Source organism: Tursiops truncatus, chromosome 3 (assembly GCF_011762595.2).
Source record: "Tursiops truncatus isolate mTurTru1 chromosome 3, mTurTru1.mat.Y, whole genome shotgun sequence".
NCBI lineage: Eukaryota > Metazoa > Chordata > Mammalia > Artiodactyla > Delphinidae > Tursiops > Tursiops truncatus.
The window spans coordinates 145,261,036-145,286,733 of NC_047036.1; the positions used below are offsets into that span (position 1 = coordinate 145,261,036).

Sequence of the window (25,698 nt, forward strand, 5' to 3'; positions counted from 1 at the left end):
TGACACCTACAAGAGTTGATAACAGTAACTACCAGCTACTTTTTTTTTTGCGGTATGCGGGCCTCTCACTGTTGTGGCCTCTCGCGTTGCGGAGCACAGGCTCTAGACGCGCAGGCTCAGCGGCCATGGCTCACGGGCCCAGCCGCTCTGCGGCATGTGGGATCTTCCCAGACCGGGGCACAAACACGTGCCACCTGTATCTGCAGGCAGACTCTCAACCACTGCGCCACCAGGGAAGCCCTACCAGCTACTTTTTGAAGTAGATGTTCTTATCCTCATTTTACCAGTAAGTCAACTGAGGCTCAGAACGTTTGGGAAACTCGCCCAAAAGGTCACACAGAGAAAATGGCTGAGATTGGCACTCATTTTTATTTGCTTAGTTTAGTTCAGGAGTCAGGAAACTATGGCCTATGAGCCAGAGCCCACCTGCGCCTAATTTTGTAAATAGGTTTATTGGAACCACCATGCTCATAGATTTACATATCGCCTGTAGCTGATTTCTTCCTACAATAACAGAGTTGAGTTGTTGCCACACACAACATCTGGCCCTTTCACAGAAAAAGTTTGCAGACTTCTTGCTTAGTGTTTTACTCTCGATCCCATGCTCTTGGGAACCACTGTTATGCCAGTTAGCACCTGATGGCACTGTGTTTATCTTGCTTTCTAAGAGGTGTTGAAGACGTGGTTAGTTTTATCTTCCCAACTAAACCGAATCTACCTTGGAGCAGTGACCCCTCATATAACAAGTCTCGGGACCTACTGTGGGCCAGGCCGGGTGATCACATCGTCAGCTGCTCTAATCCCTTCAGCTAAGTGCTCGCACATAGTAGGTGCACAACCAATACCAGATGGGTTGAATTGGAGCGTCTTTCACCAGGTAGTAAGAAGAAAAACCCTCCCTGGAGCACACCCAGCCTCTGAGACCCCAGCGAGTGCCTGACACTTCCTGCCTGCATTTCCCCAGGGAGATCCCTCTTTTGCTAAGCACAGGTTCAGCCTGTCTCTCCCCACACAGCCGGCAACCCCCAGGGCTCAGTAGTTACCACAAGAGCCTGCTACAGCCCCTTGGGGAGCATTGCCTCATTTGAATTCCAACCCCAAATGAAATCAATACCAATCATTTTATCTATTTTTAAAGCGACCTGCTGAGGCCCTTTCTTCTTGATCTCGTTTTCAACAGACCACAATTAGCCCTCTGGAGAACGCCATCGAAACCATGTCCGCGGCCAACGAGAAGATCCTGATGATGATAAACCAGTACCAGAGTGACGAAAGCCTCCCGATAAACCCACTTTCCATGCTCCTGAATGGAATCGTGGACCCTGCTGTCATGGGAGGGTTCGCCAAGTATGAGACGGTGAGGGCTCCCCTCTCCAGGCCCTGGTGGAGACAGAGCAGTGGCAGGAGGGCCCAGAGCAGACACAGCTGCATGCCACTCATCTTACTGTGGCTGTTTCTCCCTCAGAAGGACACTTCAGCTTGTTTAGACCTCATACACATTCCAGAGTTTCTTTAGCCTCATCTCCTTCACCTCTCATCTCATCTCCTTCCCACCCTCAATGCCATGCTCTGTCAGGGGTCATAGAGATCCCTTATCCCACTGGGCACATCAAGATACCTTTGTCAAGAGGAGGCTCTGGGATGTCCACGAGCCAGACCATAAAAGTCAAGCACCACAAATCAAAGTACATGCTACTTGTGTCAAGCCATCTCTTCTATAGATGATGGAAATGAGCTCCAGAAATGGGAAGGAATGAAACACGGAATCTGTGAAAATACAGAAGGGATGGGAGATCGACTCTCAAGCGAGAGTTGTAATCTAGATATTCAGGTCATAAGGACCCTCCAGAAATCCCCACACATTTCAGCCACAGATTTCATTTCTGAGGCTCCTGGTGTCCGTGGCGAAAAGGGAAACGCCATCAGTTATATGAGTCACATTTTCCACTGGGGGAAAATAATTACTCAATAAGGAGACATAACTTTTCCCAGCTCTGAAAAAGAATAGAAAGTCCTTATTTGGCTCTCACCTGGGCCATACGTTAATGGGACGCTGAGGGAAAAATGGACTCTTCGTTCTCATAAGTCTCATGATGGACTCTATTATCTTTTCTATGTCATCCATTGATGTAAAACTAGGAATACGGCACAATAGTATAACTCACGGACAGTAATTCCGGTTAGTCCTTCCAGCTACCCTTGGACACCCCGTAGAGTCATCCATTGGTAATCCTTTGTTCAGCCTTGAGGGGTGATATGTCTGTGTATATACGTGCACACACTGAGAACAGGAGCCGAGAAGGAGCTGGGGCTGCCAAGGTCACACACGATGAGGGAGGTGAGCTGGAAAGCCCACCAGGTGAACTTCCTCACTGAGTTCTCTCTCCTGGGACGGTGCCTTGACTGTGCAGCAGAATCCCCAGCAGGGCTTCTTCACACACAGCTGCCTCCACCCCACCTCCGACCCCAGAGGCTCTGATTCAGTACGTCCGGGTGGGGCCTGAGAATTTGCATCTCTGGCAAGTTCCCAGGTGATGCTGCTGCTGCGGGTCCAGAGACCCCTCTTCAAGAACAATTTCCTGGGGTTTGTGACCCTTTCCCAGTGGATACCGATCTGAGCCCCGGGAGGAGGAAACGTCAGTCCCTACACGTCCCTGACTGTTGCCCATCCACGTAGGAATGGCCTCATTCCTGCCCCTGTCAACTGGAACCCTCTCCCGGTGCCAGAGAGGTGGGTCGTGGGGTCCACGGCAAAGGAACAGGAAACCCCCAACGTCTGTTTGTCCTGCTAGGCCTTCTTCACTGAAGAGTACACCAGGGACCACCCCGAGGACCAGGACAAGCTGAGCTGCCTCAAGGACCTGATTGCGTGGCAGGTAAAGCAGAGGTGGACTGGGGGTAGGCCAGCCCTGTGTCCGTCCCTTCCCCTCCCCGGTTTGCCTGCCCTCTGCTAGCCTCTGGCCGGTATGGCCGACTTCCATACTGCTCTCCTGCCCTCTGGCTTTTGGCCTTTCTTCTGACTCTGTCTTCACCTGAGCAGGTGCGTCGTGGAAGCGGGATTTGGGGCCCTGCACCCTTGGGGTGCTGCACTGGCGCCGGGCAGTGACGCTGTGCTGCGTGTTGCTAAGACTGCCCTGTTGGATGTTGAATTCAGGAGGTGGCTTCCCCCAGGGGGACTGAAGTGAAAGCCAGGGTCCCGCGCACCTCCCGCCACCTCCCACCACACCCAGCACCCGCCAGTCAGATAATGGAAGACTTCGGCCCCTACCCCACCTCTCCTCCTACTAAGGCTGACCCACTTTGTTGCAGACAGTGCTCAGATGGATATCAGGTTTCGAAAATAATCGAGGCCTCGGTTTGGTTGGTTTTCAGGCAAAGGGTCTGCACTCTGCACGAGCTGCTCAGCCCTCTGGAGCCCAGCCTGGCACCTTGGAAGGACTGTCCTTCCCGCCCGCTTTGTCCTGCTATCTGCTTATCTGCCCTCTCCTTGCATCCTTGTCCCTCTGCCCCTTCCCTCCGCGATCTCCTTCTCTCTGACTCTTGCTGTGCATGTGTCTCTGTCTTTCTCCTCTCCTTGGAAGTTCTTTGCTTCTCCCCGTCCCCTCTCTGACTTTGGCCTGTCTCTGCTGCCCGCCTCACACCTCACTCCTGGCTCTGCTTCCCTTGCGCATCTCTCTCCACTGCCCTCCCTCCTTCTCTGCTTTCTCTCTGGCTCCCTCTCCCGTGTTTTCTCTCCCTCCTGCTCTCTCCTGCTCTCTGCCACTCCCTAGAGAAGAAACAATCCCCAGACCCCTAGCCCAGAGGCATTCAGAGGACCAGGCTCCTGGTCTAGGCCTGCAGCAGCCCCTCCTCAAGCATCTCCCTGCTCTCCACGGGCCACCCAGCACCCAGGACACAGGGTGGGCTCTGGAGGGTGCGCTGGGGGGAGGCTGGGGAGGCGAGCAGGGCAGCAGGGGGCAGCGTCTGCAGCTGCTGGCCCTCCCTCCTCCCTTCTTGCCAGTTACAGTGCAAAGAAAAGCGAGCTACTGGGTAGGGAGTTTTTGTTACTCTAGGGGAATTAGGGAGTGAGAAGCATTGGGTGCAGCCTCTTTTCTTAAAATAAGGATTCCTAATTCAGGTCCTTCTCTGCCTCTGCCAAATTATGCAAAGTGCGGCCTTAAAAATAAAATGCCAGGCGCTGCGCAGATACACTCTCCTGAATGCATTTTGTGAGTCCGGAATTTTCTCTCCCTTCTTACCTTGTGCCACCTGTGAAACCCAGACACCCCCAAGAGCCCCAGCCTTCTGAGGTCATCGTGCCCTTTAATACTCAAATAATGATACGCCCCGCTCCCCATCCCCAGCTCGGGAAGCAGGAAGACTCAGCTTTGGTTGGTTCCCTTCCTCAGCTCTTTCTGGGGTGCCCCAGGGAGGGCTAACATGTCACACAAATGTGTCTGGGTGCTGGGGGTCATTCTCAATCCATATCACTGTCCTGGGCCTCTCTGCTGCGCATGTCTTATCACCTGGTAGTGGACTCTCCGGGCTGTATTCACCACACCCAAAGCATGGACCAGACTGTGGCCTCAGAGCACAGCCGATAGCAGGCCGTGCCTTCTAAGGAAATTCTTCCAAAGTCTTGCAGTTCATAGAGGGGCACCACAAGCAAAGGAAGGAGACTTTGAAAGCATGTATTTGATGTTACAGCTTCTAAGAGCCTGCAAAGGGGATTGCCCTGGGCCGCATTCCTCCCACTCAGAGTCCAGCATCCTGAATAGTCAAAAGACGCTGCCCTGCGCAGGGTGAAGGTGACCTTTTTTACGTTACACACAGCACATTAGCTCTTCATTTTATTCCATTCATTCTTGCAACTTATATATATTTGAGTCCCAACTGTGTGCCACGCAACAGAAATAAAGCGCTGGATAAAATTGTGGGCCTGCTCCCTCCCTCCCTTCTTGGAGCTTAATTATAGATTGGATCTTGGTTTGCCAAAGCCAGATTCACTTTGGATCTTCTCAGAACACGAGACCCTTAGATTTCAAAGGGAGATGTACTTGCACCGCTAGCAACCCAACAGAAGCTAGAAGTGCAAAGTACATTATGTGTTTAAGATTTCATGGTTTTCAAGAGTGATCGCTTCTTAATTTTTTTCTTCGTAAAGATTTTCTCTCTATTTATTGGCATGGAAAGATGTCTACAGTACATTCTTCTTGTAAACATTTCATGATATATTACATAGAGAAAACTACACATAACAAAAATACACAGCACACCGAGTTGTCACTGTACACTTACGTGGCCACCACCAGATGAAGAAGCAGAATTCCTCTAGCACCCAGAAGCCTCTCATGTGCCTTCTTTTAGTCATTGCCAGCCCTCCCCAAGGTCGACCCCTCTCCTGCTTTTACATTAACCATTTACTTGCTTTGTAAAAATACTTTTTAACCACCCAAGCACTCATTGCTAAACACTGTAGTTTACTTTTGCTTGTTTTTGACCTATATATAAATGGAATCACACAGTGTGCATTCTTTTGTGTCTAACTTATTTTGTTTACTGTTATGTTTCAAAATTGATTTATTTTGTTGTACATAGCAATCATTGATTCATTTTCATTGATGTATAATCGTCTATGCAGCTGGACAGTATAACTGTGCCAAAACATATTTATTTAGTTTTCAACTGATGGAGATTTGGGTTGATTTCAGTTTGAGGGTATTACAGGTCGTGCTGTTCTGAACATCTCTGTGTGTGTCTTTTTGCCACACACATGCACAATTTCTGTTGGATGTATACCTAGGTGTGGAATTGCTCGGTTATACTATGTTAGAATATCTGGCTTGAACAGATAACTGCCAAACTTCTATCACTGTAGATTAGTTTTGTCAGTTCTTGAACGTCATAAAAGTGGTATTACACAGTATGTGTTACTGTGTGCCTGGCTTCTTCTTTTCACTGTAACGCCTTTGTGATTCATCCAGGCTGTTACATGCAAGAGAAGTTTTTCTTTTTTTGTTCTAAGTGGTATCCGTTGTGTGACTATACAATATACCAATAATATACCGATGTATTTATCCATTCTCCTGTTGATGGTGGGTTGTTTTCAGGTTTTGGACAGTGTGGACAGAGTTGTAGGAACATTCTCGTTCGTGTTTTTTGATGGGCATAAACTCTCAGCGTCCTCACTCTCTCTCTAGTAGTGGGAGTGCTGGGTCACGCGTTTATCTTTAGCCTTACTGGATACCAAGAGGCAGTTTTCCAAAGTGGCTGAGCCAATTTACACTCCCACCAAGAACTTCTGTGAATCTGGGTTGCTCCACATTCTCGCTGACGCATGATACTGTGAGTCTTTAATTTTAGTCTTTCTGGTGGTTGTGAGGTGGTATCTCAGTTTAATTTTAATTTGCATTTCCTCTGCGAGCAGCGGTGTTCATCGCCTTTTCATGTGTTTATTGGCTAATTGAATAGCCTTTCTTTGAAACGTTTGTTCAGATCTTTTACTGATTAACTGAATTGTCTTTTTATTAATAATTCATAGGAGTTTATATCTATTCTAGATATGAGTCCTTTGTCAAATCTATGTATTGCAAATATCTTCATTCAGTCTGTGGCTTATCTGTTTACTTTCTAATGATGTATTTTTGAAGAACAGAAGTTTGTCATTTTAATGAGGTCCAATTTATCAATTTTTTTAATGATTATTACTTTTGTCTTCACTTTATGAAATCTCTGGCTCTCCCAAGATCATGACGATATTTCCTGTGTTTTATTGGGAAGTTTTATTGTTTTGTCCTATACTCTTAAGTGTATGATCCATTTTGGCTGACATGAAGTAAGGGGTAAATTATTTTTCTATGCAGATTTCTAATTATTCCAGCACCATTTGTTGAAAAGACTATTACTTTTCCCAACTTTGACATAAAGTGATCATATAGATGTCAGTCTATTTCTGGACTTCCTACTCTATTCCATTGGTCTGTTTGTCCAATGCCATATACTGTTCCTAATTACTGTAGCTTTATAGTAACTCGAGATCTGATAGTGACAGTACTGCAATTTTTTTTTCAAATTTGTCTTGGTCCTTCTAGTCCTTTGTATTTCCATATAAATTTTTAAATCAGCCTGCCAATTTTCACACACCCCCAAAACACATTGAGATTTTGGATAGGAATATATTAGGCACGTAGATTAATTTAGGAAGAATTTCTGTTTTAATGATAATTGATTCTTCCAGTACATGAATATGGAATCTCTCTCCCTTTCTTTAGTTCTTTCATTTCACTCAGCAAAGTTTTGTAGTTTTCACTGGAAAGATCTTTCACAAATTTTATTAGATTTGTTTTAAGGTATTTGATATTTTTAACTATTAAAAATGGTATTTTTTTTAATTTCTCAATATCATCACAATTTTTTTTTTTGGTATGTTTACCTTGTGTCCAGCGACCTTACTAAATTCACTTAATAAGTCAAATTGTTTGTACATTCTTCTGGATGTTCTACAGACAAACATATCATCTGCTAATATAAAAAGTTTTACTTCTTCTGTTCCGGTGTCTCCCACATCAGGGCAAGAGTCAGTACTTCACAGAGTGGGATGCTTTAAAGATGATGTCCCATTCTATGCCTAGTTTGCTGGTTTATCCTGAATGGATTTTTAATTTGTCAAATGCTTTTTATGCATCTATTGAGATACTCATATTGTTGTTCTTCGTTATTATGCTAATTCAGTGAATTATATTAGTTGATTTTGGACTACTAAACCAACCTTGCATGTATGACATAAATCCCACTTGGTCGTAATGTATTATCATTTTTATATATTTCTGGATTCTATTAGAAAATATGCTCTTCAGGATTTTTGTGTCTATGCTCAAAAGAGATACTAACCTATAATTTTCCTTTTTTATAATATCCTTGTTCAATTCTTGTAACAAAGTTACCCTGGTCTCAAAAAGTGGGTTGAAAATTACTCCCTATTTTAAAAATTGTTAAGAGTTTGTATAAAGTTGGCATTTATTTATCCCTTAAATGTTTGCTAGAATTTGTCTTTGAAGCCATATGGGCCAGGAATGTTTTAAAGTACGTATTTAATTTAATAGTTTTCAGATTTCCTATTTCTTTCGTCCCCTTTTTGGTAAGTTGTATTTTTCTAGCAATTTGTCCATTTTATCTAAATATTAAATTTATTGACATAAACTTTTTTATAATATCCTCTTATGATCTTTTATAATGCTTGTACTTCCTATAGTGATACTCCTTTTTAAATTCTGATATTGGTTATTGGTACCTTCTATTTTTTTTATTAGCCCTTTAAGGTGTTTATCAATGTTTTTGTCTTTTCAAAGAACCAACCTTTGGATTTGTCAATCCTCTGTGTTGTCAGTTTGTTTTCTTTTTCATTCATGTCCACGCTTACTTTTATTATTTCCTTCCTTTTACTCTCTTTGGGTTTAGTTTGCTGTTCTTCTACTAATATCTTGAGATGGATACTTAGCTAATTGATTTTCTGTCTTTTCTAATATGTAAAACTAAAGCTATACATTTATCTCCATTAGCAACTTTATATCTCACTAGTTTTTGTATGTAGTATTTCCATTATCATTCCCTTCTCTTTTTATTTATAAATTTATTTATTTATTTTTGGCTGTGCTGGGTCTTCATTTCTGCGCACGAACATTCTCTAGTTGTGGTGAGCGGGATCTACTCTCTCATTGCGGTGGCTTCTCTTGTTGCGGAACGCGGGCTCTGGGCACTCGAGCTTCAGTAGTTGTGGCTCACAGGCTCTAGAGCGCAGGCTCAGTAGTTGTGGTGTGCTCCGTGGCATGTAGGATCTTCCTGGACCAGGGCTCAAACCCGTGTCCCCTGCATTGGCAGGTGATTTCTTAACCACTGTGCCACCAGGGAAGTCCCATTCCTTTCTTTTTTAAATAAAATCTTTGTCTTGTGTCATGGATAGAAAATGTTTTATTTTTCTATATATTGCTTATTTAAAAAAATATAAAGTTTTCTTAAGCTCTCTTCATTCTCTGTTTCTTCCACGTTAGTCCATTCATTCTTTTCTTCCTCTCTCCCTTACTCCCTCCCTCCCTTTTTGCTTTTCTTCCTGTCTGTTGGTTCTGATCTCTGTCTTTCACACTGGAGAATTTCCTTCAATGCCTGGTGATCCTTGGCAGTCTGTTCATAGTAGAGAGTGGGGCACTAAAAAAGCTGAATGAATTTCTGTGCATATGAGAGAAGGTATTGTCGCCTGGACGGCATTACATATGGTAACTGAGTGATCCACAGACGTCTGTATAACATGCGCCATTCACTTTCTCCAGGACGGACCCTTCAAGCTATTGCATATGAAGGTCCTCCTGGCTCCTGCACTGCTGGGAATCTGGGGACTGGAAAGTGAAGGTCTCACTGTCTATTAGTGTGCAGACCAACCCCCTATTTTCCTGTTTGGTTCCTCATCCCTGCCCTCTGTTGATAATATAAGAGCTTAACTGTCTCACGTCAATTATCTCTTCCCCTCTCATCTTCCCAAGGCTTTTTACATCACTTTTTAAAAACTCCCTATTGGCTGGTTAACTCCACATTTGGAGTTTGGGTATCTTTCTTCAGCAGCCACATGAGGTCGTATCACTGGATCTCCTGTGTTGTGAGACCAGGCTGTGCCCACTCCTCCTTTTCTGTTCAACCCTTCCCTTCTCCTATCTCCCAGCCTCTGACAATCATACCTTCCCTTTTGCATTGCCAAGAACTTCTTGGGCAAGGCTTTAAGTTAAAGCAACAGAGAGTCCTCTCCTCTGGTCTCACACTCTGCCCCTCAGTAGATTCTATAAGGTGCAGACTTTCCCTAACACATGGCTTCTAATGGGGGTGGGGGGCGTCCAGCCCTCCTGTGGGGCAAGGGCAGCCGGAGGTCTTTCTCCTAGAGGTCTTGTTTTCAGAGCAAACCCCAAGGATTCAGCTTTCCCATTTCTCAGGGTTGGTGACCCCGCTTGAAGGTTTCCAAGACCCTAAAGCCCTCAACAAATTCTCAGCAGGCAGACTTGCTTCCACCAGCTCCATGGGGCCCGGTGGCCAACCTTTGGCTCATCATTTACCACCTTTCTCTCCAGATCCCCTTCCTGGGAGCTGGGATTAAGATCCATGAGAAAAGGGTGTCAGAAAATCTGCGGCCCTTCCACGACCGGATGGAGGAATGTTTCAAGAACCTGAAAGTGAAGGTGGAGAAGGAGTACGGTGTCAGAGAGATGGTACTGGTGGTCCCTGTGGCCGGGAGGGGTGGGGCAGGGAGGAGGATGAGATTGGAGCCAAGGAACCTGCCCTTGAGGAGAAGGACCTGAGAGCCAGCAGTGCCAGGGCCAATCCAAGGAACCTTTCTGGAAACTTGGTCCCTCAAAAGTCACCCCAGATAAACGCCAGTTACAAATTGAGGCCTTAGCACTCAAGGGACCGTGCTAATAATAAAAGCAATGTTGGTGAAGCACCTGTTACGTGCCGGGTCTAATCCAAGCACGTAGGTCATTTTGTCTTCACAACAAGCCTGGGCGTGACTTTTAACCCCCTGTGTCTCTTCTGGAGGTTCCTAGGTGTAAGTGACTTGCCAGAGGCTACATGACAAGTGAGTGCAGGTCACTGCCCCCGGCTCTGTTGGCCTGCAAAGCCAGCGCTTTGGGCCACTCACAAGCTCCGAGTCCTCAAGAGGCCATCAGCCTGGTGCTCACGGGACTTCTCCTTTATCCTCTTCCCCAGAAAGTAGCATCATAAAACGGCAAGGCAGTGTGGTCCTTCAGAGGCCTTCTGGCCCAACCCTCTGAGTTTACAGATGGGAAAACTGAGGCCCAGAGACGAGAAGTGAGTTACTGGAAAGCATGGAGGCGAACTCAGGTCTCATCTTCTGGCGCAACAGTTTTTCCATGAGACAGGTCGCCTCTTCCAGCACTCCCTGTGTGACAGCCCAATGCAGTTCTGATGGCAACCACCCAGAGTTAGGTGACATTGCATAGGTTAAGGGCAAAGTCCTCCACAAGACTCCCCTCACTTCAGACACCAGGGTTCCCAGGCCACCTGCACCTCTGACCAACTGGTTACAACTCTGGAGGTTCCCACCACCCCTTCAGGTCTGATAATTTCACAAAAGTCAAGGAGTCGGCCCTCCCTCCAATATCCATGAGTTCCCTACTCGCAGATTCAACCAACGGAGGATCAGAAATACTTGGGGAAAAAAATCGAGCAAGTTCCAAAAAGCAAAACTTGAATTTGCTGTGCTGGCAACTGTTTATGTCACATTTACATTATAGTTACAACTATTGACATAGCGTTTACATTGCATTAGGTATTATAAGTAATCTAGAGGGGATTTTAATTCTACTGGAGGACATGTACAGGCTACATGCAAATAGTGTGCCATTTTACGTCAGGGAGTTGGGCATCGCTGGATTTTGGTATCCTCGGAGGTCGTAGATACTGAAGGATGACTGTACTTACGATTACAGTTTTATTAGCAAGGAAACAAATCAGGACCAGCCAAATGAAGAGAAGCATAGGGTGAGGTCTGGGAGGGTCCCAAACACACAGCTTCGTGTCCTCAGGACATGTCACTATCTCTCCTACTGGCACCTCCATGTGTGATTACCAGCCGGGAAAGCTCACCTGAGCCTAAGTGTCTGGAGTTTTAATTGGGGTTCATAGGCATGATCGAATGAATCGTTGGCCACGTGGTTGACATCCATCTCCAGTCCCCCTTCCTCCCCAGAGGCTGAGCTGATATTATCTGGCCCAGAGTCCCAGCCCTGAAATCACAAGGTTGCTCTTTCTGGCCAGCCCCCATCCTGAGTCTTCCCATCAGTGTAAAGGGGCCACCATGAAAAACAAAAGACACTCCTACCAGTGGGGAAATGGCAAGGATTTAGACATCACCTCCCAGGAACCAGGAATAAAGGCCTGACAAATTCTTTATTAAACAGCTGTGCATAGCCTCAGCCAGCCAGGAAGTTTTTGCTCTGCCCCACGCAGACCTGGCTGCTAACCACACCCTCCTCCCCGCAGCCCGAATTCGAGGACAGGCGAGTGGGCCGGCCTCGGTCCATGCTGCGCTCCTACAGGCAGATGTCCATCATCTCCATGGCTTCCACGAGCTCTGACTGCAGCACGCCCAGCAAACTCACCTCCGAGAGGTCAGTCCCCACCCCAGGCAGCCCCCCGTACCCCTGCACCAGCCTAGCCCTCAGCAAAGCCTCGCTTCTTGCCCTTCTGTCCTTGGCCGTCCTTCTACATCTCCGTGCCCTTCTGTTTGAAAGTCCTTCCCCACCTGGCACCTCATCAAAACCCTCACAACTACCCTGTGCGCCTTATTGCCGTTGTTAGCGGGTCAGTCGAGGCCCAGAGAGGTGTGGTGGCCCTTCCTGAGGACCCAGCAGGACACCGCACAGCCCACAGGCTCCCCGTCCAGCCACCTCCATCAGCCAGCCTGAGCTCCTCATCTTCTTGCCTCTGCTGGGGCTCCCGTCCCCACCAGCTCCCCATCCCAGAGCTCCTCCTCCTGTACCTGCCTATACCTCTGTCGGGGTTCCCCTCCTCGGCCAAGAAGAGCCTCTCCCCTTCCACTTTCTTGGAGCCATCTGCGTGACCCGGCCCGACTCAGCTAATGCAATAGCAGATCCTGTGATGGAGAACTCTCTCTGGGAGAATGTGCTAAGGGGTCCTTGACCTCATCTCTTGTCTACTCTGCAAGGTTGCTGCAAACACCCCCGTTTACTGAAAAGGAAATCGTGCCTCAGAGAGGTTGAGTGATTTGCCCAAAGTCATTTGGCTAAACAGTGGCATAGATTTGAATCCAGATCCCTATTTTTAACCGGTTTTCTCTTCCTATCACCAGTCTTAGGGCCCGCCACCTTCAATTTTATTTTACCCTGTAGTTTGAGTGTTTGCAAATTAAGCAAGTGGCTCCCCAAACTCTGCCAGGTGAGCTGATCTACCCCCCAACCCCGTGGTGACAGCTCAGTCAGCCTGGGTCCCTGCAAGACAGTTCCACTGAAGCTCTTAACTGCAGTTTTTGCTGCTGTCCCTCTTGCCATTCAGCTTCGACCAGGAGTTAGCACCTCCCAAGGCTCCGAAAGTGGAGCAAGAGGAGCCGATCTCCCCAGGGAGCACTCTGCCAGAGGTCAAGCTGCGGCGGTCCAAGAAGAGGAGCAAGAGAAGCAGTGTGGTGTTTGCGGACGAGAAGGCCACGGCAGACCTGAAGCGGGTGAGTGGCCAAGGCTGGATCTTCTCTGACACCCTCGGCAGATCTCCACTGCACGCCCGGCACACTGCCTGGGGCTCCGAGACGTGCGCCGCTCAAGCCTCACCCTCACGGTGAAGTGGGGTTCCCGAGGTGGCATCTCAGGGGCAGGGAGGTGAAGTGCTTGCTGGCGCCCCTGCAGCCTGGATGTGACAGAGTGGGGTATGACCCAGCCTGTCACTCTGTCCTTCCTACCATCGCAGAGGACTCTGAGGCTGGGGAGAGGCTGCCCGGTCCACCACTGAGCAGGAGAGCCGCCCTCCCAGGGCTGGGCCAGGTGTTTCCACCTCGGCCCTCTATCCCCACCCCAGGGCCATTCTAACCACTGACGTCTCAGACTCTGCTAAGCTCTTCCAGTGGACCGGGAGCCCAGCTGGGGATGCAGAGATGAACTTCTCACTGCCCTGACTTTAAGAGTTACTGTCTTATAAACGAATAACTATTTAATATGAGACTTGGTACCAGACAGCCCTGGGTTCAACCCCAGCTTCCCCCTGAAAGAGAGGTTTGTTGAAAGCATTCTGGGAGCCTGGAAGGGGGAGAGGGATTTACTCTCCTAGGAAGGGAGGGCTGCCGGATGAAAGGGCAAAGGCCCAGCTGAGATGCCTTCCAGCGACGAAAGAATCCCCCACAAACTTCCCAGTAGGCCTCAGAGGCTATTCTTGCCGGGGGGGTGGGGGGAAGGCCGGAAACAAGACTGTGTTTCACAATTCTAGGGGGCGTCATTCACACAATAGTCTAAATGTATGCCCCCCCCGCCCCGCCCCCCCCCCCCACAGCAGAGTTGTATAGTATACAACCTGTGCAACCATGCATGGCACGCTGACATAGAGTGACACAAAACAGAATAAATGAACTTGGGGCGGGGCCCATAGAAGCCATGGCAAACTTTTATCTCCGACTTTTCAGGGCCTAGAACTGCCTCATGCTAAGCCTCTGTGGTGTGTGTCTGTGTGTCTGTGTGTCTCTGTATGCACATGTGGGCATGATATATTCATCCAGCTTTCCAGGAAGCACGAGTTCATGAGTGATACCAACCTTTCGGAGCATGTGGCCGTCGCCCCCAGGGCATCCATCCTCTCTCAAATGAGTTTCGCCAGCCAGTCCATGCCCACCATCCCAGGTATGCACCCTGCCACCACCAGCACGGGGGGTATAGAGGTGTCTGGGGGTGGAGGAGGGTGGGAACCATATCTACATAGCAAAGTGAGCTAAGCACCATGGGGGTAAGAGGCTCTGCTCACAGCCCCCCTGTCCTCTGAGCTCTCCCCACATCCACCCACTTCTGTGGCCCTGCCAGGGCTGAAGTGGAGGCCTGCTGTCACTCTGGAGCTCAGGATCCACCGGGAATGTGGTATGTCCCACCAGGTGGTCCTGGGTTCTCAGTTAGCCAGGCCCTCCCAGGGATCGGGAGTCGGCCCCTGGTAAATCTCTCAGCCTGTGTTTCCCTCTGGGGCCTGGAAGCTGTTTCCGGAACTTACAGAAATCGCTGCCACATCTTACAGTTGCAGAGTGTTTGATGCACAGGTACTTCCATTCCCCCCATCACTCATTCATTGTCGTGAGGAGGTCTGCAGCTTACAGGTGACCTTTGCTAATTCACAGAGGGGGACCTGGGGCTCTGACTGGGGATGTAGCCTGCCCAGGAGCGCTCCATCTGGCACGTGGCAAGTCTCTAGTGTCCGCCAGTCTGTGCTTGGTGACAAATGTTCCTCCTTCGTTGTTTCATTTAAGCCTCAGCACAAACCTATGAAGCAGATCATGTGACCAGCCCCATTGTATGGATAAGGAAACTGAGGCACTGAGAATGTCAATCTCCTGACTGTCCCAGCCACTAAGTAGTGGAGGCCCCTGGAACTGTACCCCTAACGACTGCCCAGCCTCCCCAGGCAGGACACCCCCATGTGGCCGTTTCACTCTTGTCCTCGCAGCAGGCCTCACAACGCCCTTGAGGTCTGTGCTCTTACCCCCAGGTACCCAAAGTCAAAACCGAGGGTCAGAGTCGTCTGTGTGACTCTGAGCTGGGGGCCATAATCACCAGATGACACCTTGGTTGGAGATGCTCTCCTTCCGGGACCTCTGGGTTCTCCGTGTTGGAAGACAAGAGTGAGCCCACACGATCTCCCCGACCTGGGCAAAAGGCCCTGTTCCCTGAGGAAGTCAGGGCCCCAGTGGCCAGGGCCTTCCCCCACCATGGACCCGTGTTTCCAGCCCAGAAGCCCTTGGACGAGGCCTCGATCGGGTCACGTTGCAGGCTGCTGTGTGCGGGGCTGGGCAGGCCTCAGCGCAGTGGACAGACAGGCTCGACAGTCCTGGCACGGCAGTACTCGGGCCTCCCGCCTCCTGCCTGGTCGCCTGCCTGTTCTCCCTGGATGCTATCTCTGTCCCCCGCGCGTCTCCCATCTGCCCCCCGAAGTCACCCTCTCTCCGCCCACCGCTCACGGCGGCTCTCGGCTCTCCCGCAGCCCTCATGCTCTCGGTGGCCGGCATGCCCGGGACGGAAGAGGCCAACTCATCCCCCCGCCTCAGCCAAATCTTCCTCCCTTTGTCAGAAGGCGACAAGAAGACGCTCAAGCGGAAGAAAGTAAATCAGTTCTTCAAGACGATGGTGAGCTCCCAGATAAGTGCAAGGAAGGGGGGTGGGTGTGGGGAGGAGGAAGGGAAGAGGGGGAGGCGGAGAGAGGAGAAAATGGGGGCGTGCGTATATGCGCGTGTGCACGGTGTGGTCACCCTCAGGGAGGTATGGACAGGGCCCCCTAGGGTGGGGATGGTGGCCAGAAATGCCCAGAGTGCAGTTCTCCTCTTGGTCCCCAGGTGGCTGCCCTGAGCAGGATGGACCCCAGCTGGGCTGCAGGAATGTGCCAGAGGGGTGTGCAGGGCCCCTGGGACCTGAGAAACCATAGCTGTCCTTTGCTGCACCTGGGCAGCTAAAAGTGCTTTTTAATTCTTTTGGAAGAACTTTCCTATTCAACTTATATTACAGAACCCTACTATTTAAAAGTTTTGTTTCCAAGCCCTGACTTCTCAAGTCCCGTCTCCTATTGTTACTTGTCAGTCTCTGCTCAAGATGAAGGTACCACTGACCTTCACCACCTTGATCCTCAGGGTGCAATTAAAGCAGGACTCCGCTGCCGTAATAACTGCAAGTTCACCATGAGCGTGCAGTGAGTCAGGCACCGTGCTAAGCCCTTTCCAAACACGGTCCCATTTGACCTTCCACTGTGAGGATTTTATCAGGCTCACAGAGTTAGGTCAGCGACTTGCCCAAGTTCACACGGTCCACGAAACAGCAAAGCCTGTGTTCTAACCACTGCGTGGCACAGCCTTTCTGGTCACATCAGTCAAAGTCACGGCAGCTCAGGCTCACTGGGTTAAGGGAGGGGTCAGCTCAGCAGCCCTTGTGAGTGGAACAGGAAGCCCTGCTTTGGTGCTCATGAGAACCCCATTTTGGGTTGTGTCTCCTTATCCTCTTCTCCTGCGCAGCTGGCCAGCAAACCTGCCGAAGAAGGCAAGCAGACCTCCAACTTAATGTCCACCGACCTGTGAGATGCTGCTGACCAGGGCTGCACCTGGGGAGACAAGGATGGGAGTTTCCAGAAGAGGAGACACACAGCGGGACATTGATGCCTCTAAGAGTGGGGAGACCGTCCATCGGTTGCCTGCACTCAGACAGAGGGAGTGGGCTGATCTAGGCCCCAGAACTGTCAGTGGTGACAGACCCAGTGTCACCAGGGCCCGTGACCCAGGTGCTGGGTGACAATGCCCCACCTGGATTCTTAACCACACGAGGATCCAGCAAGAATGCCTTCTCCCAGTACGCTCTGCCCAGCATCCTGGGCACACCTTTTCATAGCCCAGTTTCTTAGGTATAAGGAGCTATATTTTTGTATCATTTTCTAAGCTTAACAGAAAAGCTTTTTTTTTTCGGTACGCGGGCCTCTCACTGTTGTGGCCTCTCCCGTTGCGGAGCACAGGCTCCGGACACGCAGGCTCAGCGGCCATGGCTCATGGGCCCAGCCTGTCCGCGGCATGTGGGATCCCCCCGGACCGGGGCACGAACCCGTGTCCCCTGCATCGGCAGGCGGACTCTCAACCATTGCACCACCAGGGAAGCCCCCAGAAACGCTTTTAAATATTCTTTTATTTTATTTTTGGTTAACAGTTTTGTACTTTACATTTTTTAATACAACCCACCCATCTTTTTTCTAGCTGATCATCTCCAAAGTGTTGCTATTTCTTACTGACAATAAAAACGATTCCATGACTCAAGCAAGCCTCATTGCATAATTCCATCAGCTGAATCCCTACGGCCCAGGACTGGACAGGTTGCTCCTGGGGCTGGTCGGGAGGGCGGGCAGGCCCAGGCCCTCCAGTGATGTTAAGAAACCTGGCTGCAGCCCATCCCAGTGCAAAATCCGTCCACCTTGTTTGTGCCACCCCCAAGAATCTTCTCCGCGACTTCAGTTCGTTTAAATATTCGTTTATTTCATTTTGGGTTAACAGTTTTGTACTTTACATTATTTCCCAGATGAAGACACCGAGGCACAGAGGCGCTGTGTGAGCTAAGATCATACACGTGATACATGGAAAGGCTGGGATCAAACTGGCAGGAGCTGGACAGGAAACTTGGCTTTAACTCTGTGCTGCCTCTTGCACGCCTTCACGCATGGGCCGTCTGTCGCCTTTGTCCACCCCAGCCTCTTCCCGTAGCCACCACGGCCCCTCACCAAGCCCCAGCCCTGTTGCCCGGTCCAGCTTCCACTCTCTCCTCAACAGTCCAGTGGGTTCTGTTTCGGTGGTAGTTGGGGCTTTGGCTGCATCACGGGTGCTCTAAGGTGAGGTGACAGCACCCAGAGGCTCGGAATCTGGCTGAGTTCACTTTCCAAAGGGGCAAGGAAGTGCACGTGCGCAAAGGAGTGTCCCCAGGGAGCTGAAGAGCTGGACCCACCAGGGCATCTTCGTGGCTTCACGGCTGGCGCTGTGAGCGGTGGGTGACAGTTATTTATTTATTTATTTTAAAGATTTTTTTTTCATGTGGACCATTTTTAAAGTCTTTTTATTGAATTTGTTACAATATTGCTTCTGTTTTATGTTTCGGGTTTTTTTTTTCTTTTGGCCGCAAAGCATGTGGGATCTTAGCTCCCCTACCAGGGATCGAACCCACACCCCCTGCATTGGAAGGCAAAGTCTTAACCTCTGGACTGCCAGGGAAGTCCCGTGGGTGAAGTTTAAATACTGCTTAGAGGAAGATCTTCGGAGCGGTGAGGCCCAGAATGAGAGACGTTTCAGGGTGTGATAACGAGGGTATCAGGAGAGGCAAGGACCAGCCCCAAAGCTAACTTTTCTCTTCATAGGATTTTGCGAGAGGTGGACTCTGGAAGAAAGAGTGGGTCAGGTGAGGAACAGAGGCGTTGGGGGTAAAGGAATCGTCCCCTGTGAAGGGGGTAGGGCAGCGAGGTTAGGGTGGGTTTCTCCTGCCCAGAAGGAGTCAGGACAGAGCACAGATAAGGCAAGAGTTGATGTTCACCAAACCCGCAGTGCAAGTACCATGCAAAAGACTTCCATAGCTATTTATAAAATATGAATGTCTTCTATTTACTGAGAGGTTTATAATAAATAACCCTTATAATAATCAGGGTTACTAACCCAAACTCTTATAATAATAAGCACAGTTAACCATATTGTTTTTCTTAGATTTAACTCTTAATGACTCCAATGAGAAAATTCTTAAGAGAGTTAGATGCCGTTATTTTTGACTATTTATAAAACTGGGGGGAAAGGAAGTAGATTTTATGAAAAATATATCCCAACGGCAGACTCCCCAAATTCACACAGATCTTAAATGGAGTTTAAAACTAAACACAAATGACATATTTTGTGTTAAATGTTTAAATCAGTGAACACTTGGGAAAATATTAGGTTCTCATAAACAGTGGCTGCCTGAATCTTAGGGTTAAATGACCACATTTACAAATGAGTAGGTGTGGTTTCCAGGGATCTTAGGATTTGCCGTTAGGGCAGGTCACAGGAAGATCCACCCAGCTGCACCCTGGGTAATCATAGCGACCCTGACCATGAGACACAGAGGTAAGAGCAGGTGATCCCTGGGCCAGGCGTAGAAGCATCAACTCTTCTGATTTACAGGGACACATGGGGCGGTCACCACTGTGGCCCCAATTTCTACAGTGCAAACCACAGTAAAGAGGAGAGCTCACAGCCCATTCTCCTCCCTCACGAACGTGATGAGGACTGTCCAAAGCCCTGGAGAAAGCACCATCCCTGCCCTCAAGGTGCTGTGGGTCCCACAGTGAAGCAAAGTGTGCCAGGTACGGAGGGACCCAGCAGGGGAGGAAGGCTTCCCCGGCAGGATGGGAAGGTGAGTCGGAGTCGTCCAGGTGGAGAGGAGGAAAGGCAGGCACGTGCTGAGCAATTGTGAGAAGCTCACATGGCCACAACCGGAGGCGGGGCCTCAGAGAGGGGGTGGGGTGCGTGGGATGGGAGAGGTCAGACAGGTGTGTGCTGGGTCTTGAATGCCATGGTGGGCAACACACATGAGTACCTACTATGTGCCAGCCACTGCTCTTGGCAATTTGCACTTTAGTAACTGTTGAATCCTCACAACCACCCTCTGAAGCATAGACTATTATTTGTTCCAATTTACAATGAGGAAACAGGTCCAGAGAGGCACAGGCACTTGTCCTGGGTCACACAGCTTGGAAATGGCAGAGCAGGGACTTTATGCTTTGGGGTCCGAGGAGCAGGCTGTTGAGCAGCGTGTTTCCAAGGGATAACATGGGGGACACAGCCTTTATCCCCAGATCACTTGCTCTCTAAGCTGCGTGTGCACTGGGGCTCCCTAAAAGCACTATGCCCAGCCCCACCTGGGCCTCACAGGTCAGAATCTCTGGGGCACAGGCCCGGGAGAGTGGTTTTGATCAGTTCTGTAGGTGGGTCCTATATATGAGACCTGCTGGGCAGGACCTTGAAATCCACACAGCTTTGCTTCCCATTTGCTAGATGAGGAAACTGAGGCCCAGAGGGGCCAACACAGCCCACCAAGTCCCAGAGTGAAAAAAGGAATCAGTGACCAAGCCCAGCTAGAGCAACTGCCTCTAACCAGTGTTCTTTACCCAGAGATGGGGGAAGGGGAGGGAGGGGGAGAGACAGAGAGGGAGGGGAACTCCTTGTGGAGCAGACTGTTTCTCTAGGTGCAGCACAAAGGCCACTGGTGGTATAGGAGGGATCTTCAGTGCACGTGGTCACAGCTTCACATAACATGGAATCCAGTTACATTAGCTTCCTATTGCTAGTGTCACAAATTATCACAAGCTTAGTGGCTTAAAACAACACAAACTTACCTACTACTGTTCTTGAGGTCAGAAGTCCTAAATTAGTCTTAGGGGTGAAAATCAAGATGACAGCATGGCTGGTTCCTTCTGGAGATTCCACTAAACCATTTCCTTGCCTCTTCCAACTTCTAAAGGTGGCAAGGCATTCAGCATTCCCTGGCTTGTGGCTACATCGCTCCAATCTCTGCCTCCATTTTTACGTCTCCCCCTCTGTTATTAAATCTCCCCTGTCTCCCTCTTAGAAGGACAATTCTGATTACGCTGGGCCCACCTGGATTGTGCAGGATAATCACCCTATCTGGTCTTTACTTAATCACTTCTGCAAAGTCCCTTTTACCTTGGAAGATGACAAATTCACAGATTCTGGGGATCTGGAAGTGGACTTCTTGGGGAGGGGTCCTTATTCTGTCTGTCACACACAGGATGAGAAAAATCGCTCCCTTTTCAGTTCTCTTCAGTGCTTTTGCCTTCTCCAAGGAGAAGGTCCTTGGCCGGTGTGTTTCATCACCTCTCTAACACTTGGCTGATCTCACATCCTAGCACAGAGTGAGCAAGCTCAGGCCGGTGCTGCCTCAGTTTCCTCATCTGTAAAATGGTGATAATTATAGTACCTCCTAGAATTGCTGTGAGGACTGGATGAGATAACAAGGCAAGGATTCAGGCTGTGCCCAGCATGGTGTAAGCTCTAAATAAATGCTCATTCTCCCTATTTTATTTATGGAAAATGATACTGGTACTGATGATCCATTCCCAGAAATCGTATGGAATTTATCTTTAAAATAAATTCATTAAGTAAAAAAAAAAACAACAACAAAGGAAAAGAAATGTGAGAACCGATTAAAAAATTGTAAGTAAATCAAAACTACAGGCACTGCACAAAGATGGCAAAAGGAGAAGGGGTGTGAGCCTCAACACTGTGTGACTCTGACAGTGTCCTGCACAAACACGCCCAGAACTACTGCCGTGGAGAGACTCGATTAGCATTTTCTGAGTAAGTGAAGGAATGAGCTATTGCCAAGCATCGCTTCAGAGGCATTTCCTGCATCGTCTCATTCAGTTCTTGCAACAGTCCTTTGAGGGGGGTGACCCTGGTTAACCTCATTTTCCATATGAGCAAACAGAGGTTCAGAGATTAAACAACAGCAAGGCACTCCGAAAATATAACTGGAGGAGCCCAATTGGAATCCAGACCAGTCCAACTGTCCCCCTTGGCTGCCTTCTAAGGCATTTTGCCCCATTGCCAACCCAGTTCCCACTATTTCCATCACAGTGGCGTTAAGGTGTTTTTCTCCAGGGGGCATGTTTCCTCCTTGAAGCTGCTGCTGGTCCTGGGAACCTTTCTCTTCATTAAAGGGGCTCAGAAACCCTGGGCCACTGACCAGAGATGTCACCCAGTCTCTGCACTCTGCTCCCTGCCTTTAAAGAGTTGGCCACCAGAGAGCAGTGTTGGCCTATGTTTCTCCAGCCTCAAAATCACCCAGAAACCGGAGCAGCAGAGAGGGGACCCAGGATCAGTTCCAGCCTGGTTAAAGCCTGGGCCAGACTCCTAGAAGCCCGCACTTGGGGACAGAGAAGCCAGCCCCATGGCAAGCCCCCAGAGTACACTGAGACAGCGCTGCGGAACACTGCTACCCTGGCAGGACAGGAGGCCCAGATAACAGCTCAATGCCATTCGCAGAGAACCGATCTCTTGTCACCATTTTACAGATAAGGAAACCGTGACACAGATAGTCTTAGGCTAGAAGCCAACTAGTCCCAGATGCCCCCATTCCCCATCCCAACCAATCCTTACCCTGTCAGGCTTCCAGAAACCTTGAAACTCAGGAGCTATTGTGTTTCATGTGTACTAAGGAACAGAGCCCGAGCAGCCAAGCCTACAAAAGGGGAATCCAGGGAAGGCAGGTAAGTGCACAAGCTCGGGGACGTGTAGCCCCAGCTGGTGGCCCTCTCCCCAGAGGCCTCTCCCCTTGCCCTCAGGCTCCCAGCCCCTGAGAAGCGCTCACATTCACGGAGCACGTGCTACGTACGTGCCTGGCTTAGTCCTCAGAGCAGCACTGGGAGGGAGTTGCCTTTCCCCATTTTACAGACGAGGAAACTGAGGCCCAGGACAGTTGATTGCTATCTGAGGTGTTACCTTACCAAGGAGCAGAGTCAGGACTGAGACCCGGAAGTTTGGCTCCAGAGCTTGAGCTTCCTGCTCCCTGCCCTGCCCTGTGATGCAGCAGCAGCCAGTTCAGACCCCACCTGCCTCCTCGGCCTCTGGTTATTCATCCTCCTTGGCCTGTTTCTTCACACAGTCGTCCAGCCCATGAAAGTCAAAATCAGAGGTGATGGCCCCGGGGGAGTGGGGCCTGTGCACATTCACCCTTTCTGCAGGCCTTGAGCCCGTGTGGGCTCCTAGAGCCATATGGGCTCCAGTGCCTATGGCCGACTGCTGGGCACATGCTCCAGAAGAGTGGCAAAGCCTTCCCTCCTCCCCCGGCATTGCCCCCAACTGGCGAGATTGTCCCAAGGTGAGAGCAAAAACACTGTGTGGAGGAGGATAGATGCTGGGCCTCCTGCCCAAGCCTCCCTGTCAGTATCCGTCCTCTGGTACCCAGGCATTCAACAATCACCCTCTTCCTCATCAGCAGTGTCTGCCACATCCTGGGCTCTACACCTGATATATATCACATCATTTTTCATGCAAAATGCACACGAGACAGGTTCTATGTGCAGCTCCATTTAAGAGATAAGCAAACTGAGGCTTTGTGAGGCCAAGAAACAGAGCCAAGATCATGCAGCTACCAGACAGCAAAGGAAGGGCTTGAACCCAGCTCCACCCAGCCCCAGAGTGCATGTTTTTCATGTTCTATTGCCTTGTGCCAAACGTCTTAATCTGGGGCTCAGAATATATGGTCTTTTTTCATTCAAGAAGTGCTCCCTCTGGACTGCAACATGCAAACTGCTGCCCCGCATCTCTGGCTGGCTCAGGCCCCACCTGTCCAACCTTTTACTGTTTCCCCTGAAGCTGGGCAGACCATCCCTTCTCAGGCTTGGATTTCCACCTCTGGGAAATCTCAAAAAAGGCTAAAATAATTTCATCTCTAAAAGGACCCTAGTTTATAGAGACACTTGACTCTTTTCCTAGAGGCCCTGGGACGGCTCAGGGGGGCTTCCGGGATATAGCGCCCAAACCTCCCCTGGGGGTAGGACAGGCAGCTCCTGTTACACACCCCAAGGGCTGCAGCAGTGCTCCTGAAATCAGGAATGAATGAGGACTCTGGGGATGAGTTGGGTGCCCCTGGCCTGAAGGCCTGGCCCAGTTGCGAGGTGTGGGGAGGGCATGAGAGGCTGGGATCCCCGGCCACTGGACTCCTGGGCCAGAGCCTCTGTGTGGGCAAGGCCTCCTGACAGGCTGGACTCTCTCTGATCTGCAGGGGAAGGAACCGGGGCCCAGGTGCGATGGGAGGGTTAGGTGAGTATTTCTCAAAAACACCTCTAAGGAAGGAGACCCTGGCAATAGGCACAGGGCGGAACAAGGGGTCGGGAGACGGGGTCCAAACCCAGCCCAGCTGTGAACTTGTCATGTAACTCGGGGCCCCTCTGACCCTCACCTGCAGATGGTAGAGTCCAGCTGTATAGCTGGTGTCTGCACTAAGTATTCCTCCCTTTGTTCCTTCATTGTAAATCCCCACCTGCCATACCATCCCCCTGCCCACGTGCTGCTGCAAAAAACAATTAACTGGAAAGGTAGCAAACTCAGTGATGAACTGTACGTATCAAATGTATACTGACTCTTCTGTATAGTAAGTAAAATTTGAGGGTGTCTCTAACCACCATGTTAAATGACTGACATCGATTATATCATTGAATGCTCACAGCATCCACAGAATTCACAGCATTATTTCCATTCTCACCTGAAAAAACTGAGGCCAAGAAAAGTTAAATCACTCGTCAAGCTTGCACAGTTGTTCAGCGGCAAAGCTGGGATTTGAACCCAGGTCCTCCTGATCTCAGGGCCTGTGTCTGCTGTATCTCTTCTACAGTGCCTCTTGCTGGCCTTTTATATTTAACCCCCAAAGAAAATCACATGTGTGCTTGCCTTTCTCTAATCATTTAAATCGGAAACTATAGAAAGCAACAACAAAATAACATCTAATTCTCTATCTTGAAATAATAATGGACAGTTTTATATTTACATAGTTCACATACATGTGTAAATATGTATTTTTACCAAAAAAATCATGCTATTTTGCAGCCTGTTTCTTCATATATTTTTAGAACATAATATTTTTTCATATCACTAAATATTCTACAATCTAATTTTCATAGCTGCATAATATTTCATCGTTTGAATGATACTAATTTTTTTTTTTAAAACCAGTCCCCTATGGTTGGACATTGCGGTGAGTTACAGTTTGTTACAGCTATAAATAATGCTATGGTGGATACCCCTGTAGCTAATTCTTGCTCTGTTTAATTCTGCAGGATAAATGATCAGAACTGACATTGGCAGGTTCACCGTCAGGCTTTGGATCTGTACTGGTGAGCTCCAACGTGACTGTCCTTTGAAAAGTCAGGGCCCTGCCCTCAGCAAGTCAGGCCTGGTAGAAAAACTCTAAACGAAAGTGCAGCCTCTGTCACCTTGCTCTTCGGAAAGGAAGTGCAAAGGGTGCTGACCCCAAGCCTCACCTGGGCAATCATGCCCTTTCTGAGCCACCTTTCATTCGCTGGTTCTATGGTGAGGACAGGAGGCTCCTCAGGGCCTGGGAGGACACCTCCCACCGAGGTGCCCGAACCCATCCTCTGGGCACCCAGACGCTGTTAATGAGATCCATTTGATGGCATCTAGGTTTTCCACGTGTACCTGATGTGGAGGAGAACAGAGACACAAGCAGGGAAGGATTCCTGGGAAGCACCTCCTCCAGCTGGGACAGGAAGCAGCCCTCTTTCTTCGGCCTTGAAGACACATGAGGTCCAGAGGAGGTGAGAGGAAGTTGAATGGGGAGAAAGAAGGAAGTAGAGGCAGGAGGGCCAGAGGGAGGTGGTGACCGGAGAGGCTGGCTCAAACTTTTCTCCGATCTGCTGATCCCAAAGAGAGGTCTCCAGCTG

At 49.4% G+C, this 25,698-nt stretch overlaps 1 protein-coding gene across 2 annotated transcripts in view; it reads left to right on the forward strand.

The window, feature by feature from the left end:
- DOCK2 (dedicator of cytokinesis 2) overlaps nucleotides 1-17,524 on the forward strand; it is a 409,609-nt gene extending 392,085 nt beyond the window's left edge. The window contains exons 45-52 of one of the 2 annotated variants that reach the window (XM_019945662.2): nucleotides 1,181-1,357; nucleotides 2,793-2,876; nucleotides 10,089-10,226; nucleotides 12,022-12,149; nucleotides 13,054-13,219; nucleotides 14,258-14,378; nucleotides 15,721-15,863; nucleotides 16,739-17,524. In XM_019945662.2, the coding sequence (XP_019801221.1) occupies nucleotides 1,181-1,357; nucleotides 2,793-2,876; nucleotides 10,089-10,226; nucleotides 12,022-12,149; nucleotides 13,054-13,219; nucleotides 14,258-14,378; nucleotides 15,721-15,863; nucleotides 16,739-16,801 (1,020 nt within the window). In that variant the 3' untranslated portion in view covers nucleotides 16,802-17,524. The remainder of the gene's footprint in view (nucleotides 1-1,180; nucleotides 1,358-2,792; nucleotides 2,877-10,088; nucleotides 10,227-12,021; nucleotides 12,150-13,053; nucleotides 13,220-14,257; nucleotides 14,379-15,720; nucleotides 15,864-16,738) is intronic. The other variant, XM_033853554.2, reaches the window with a different exon arrangement.
- Nucleotides 17,525-25,698: the final 8,174 nt, after the last annotated feature.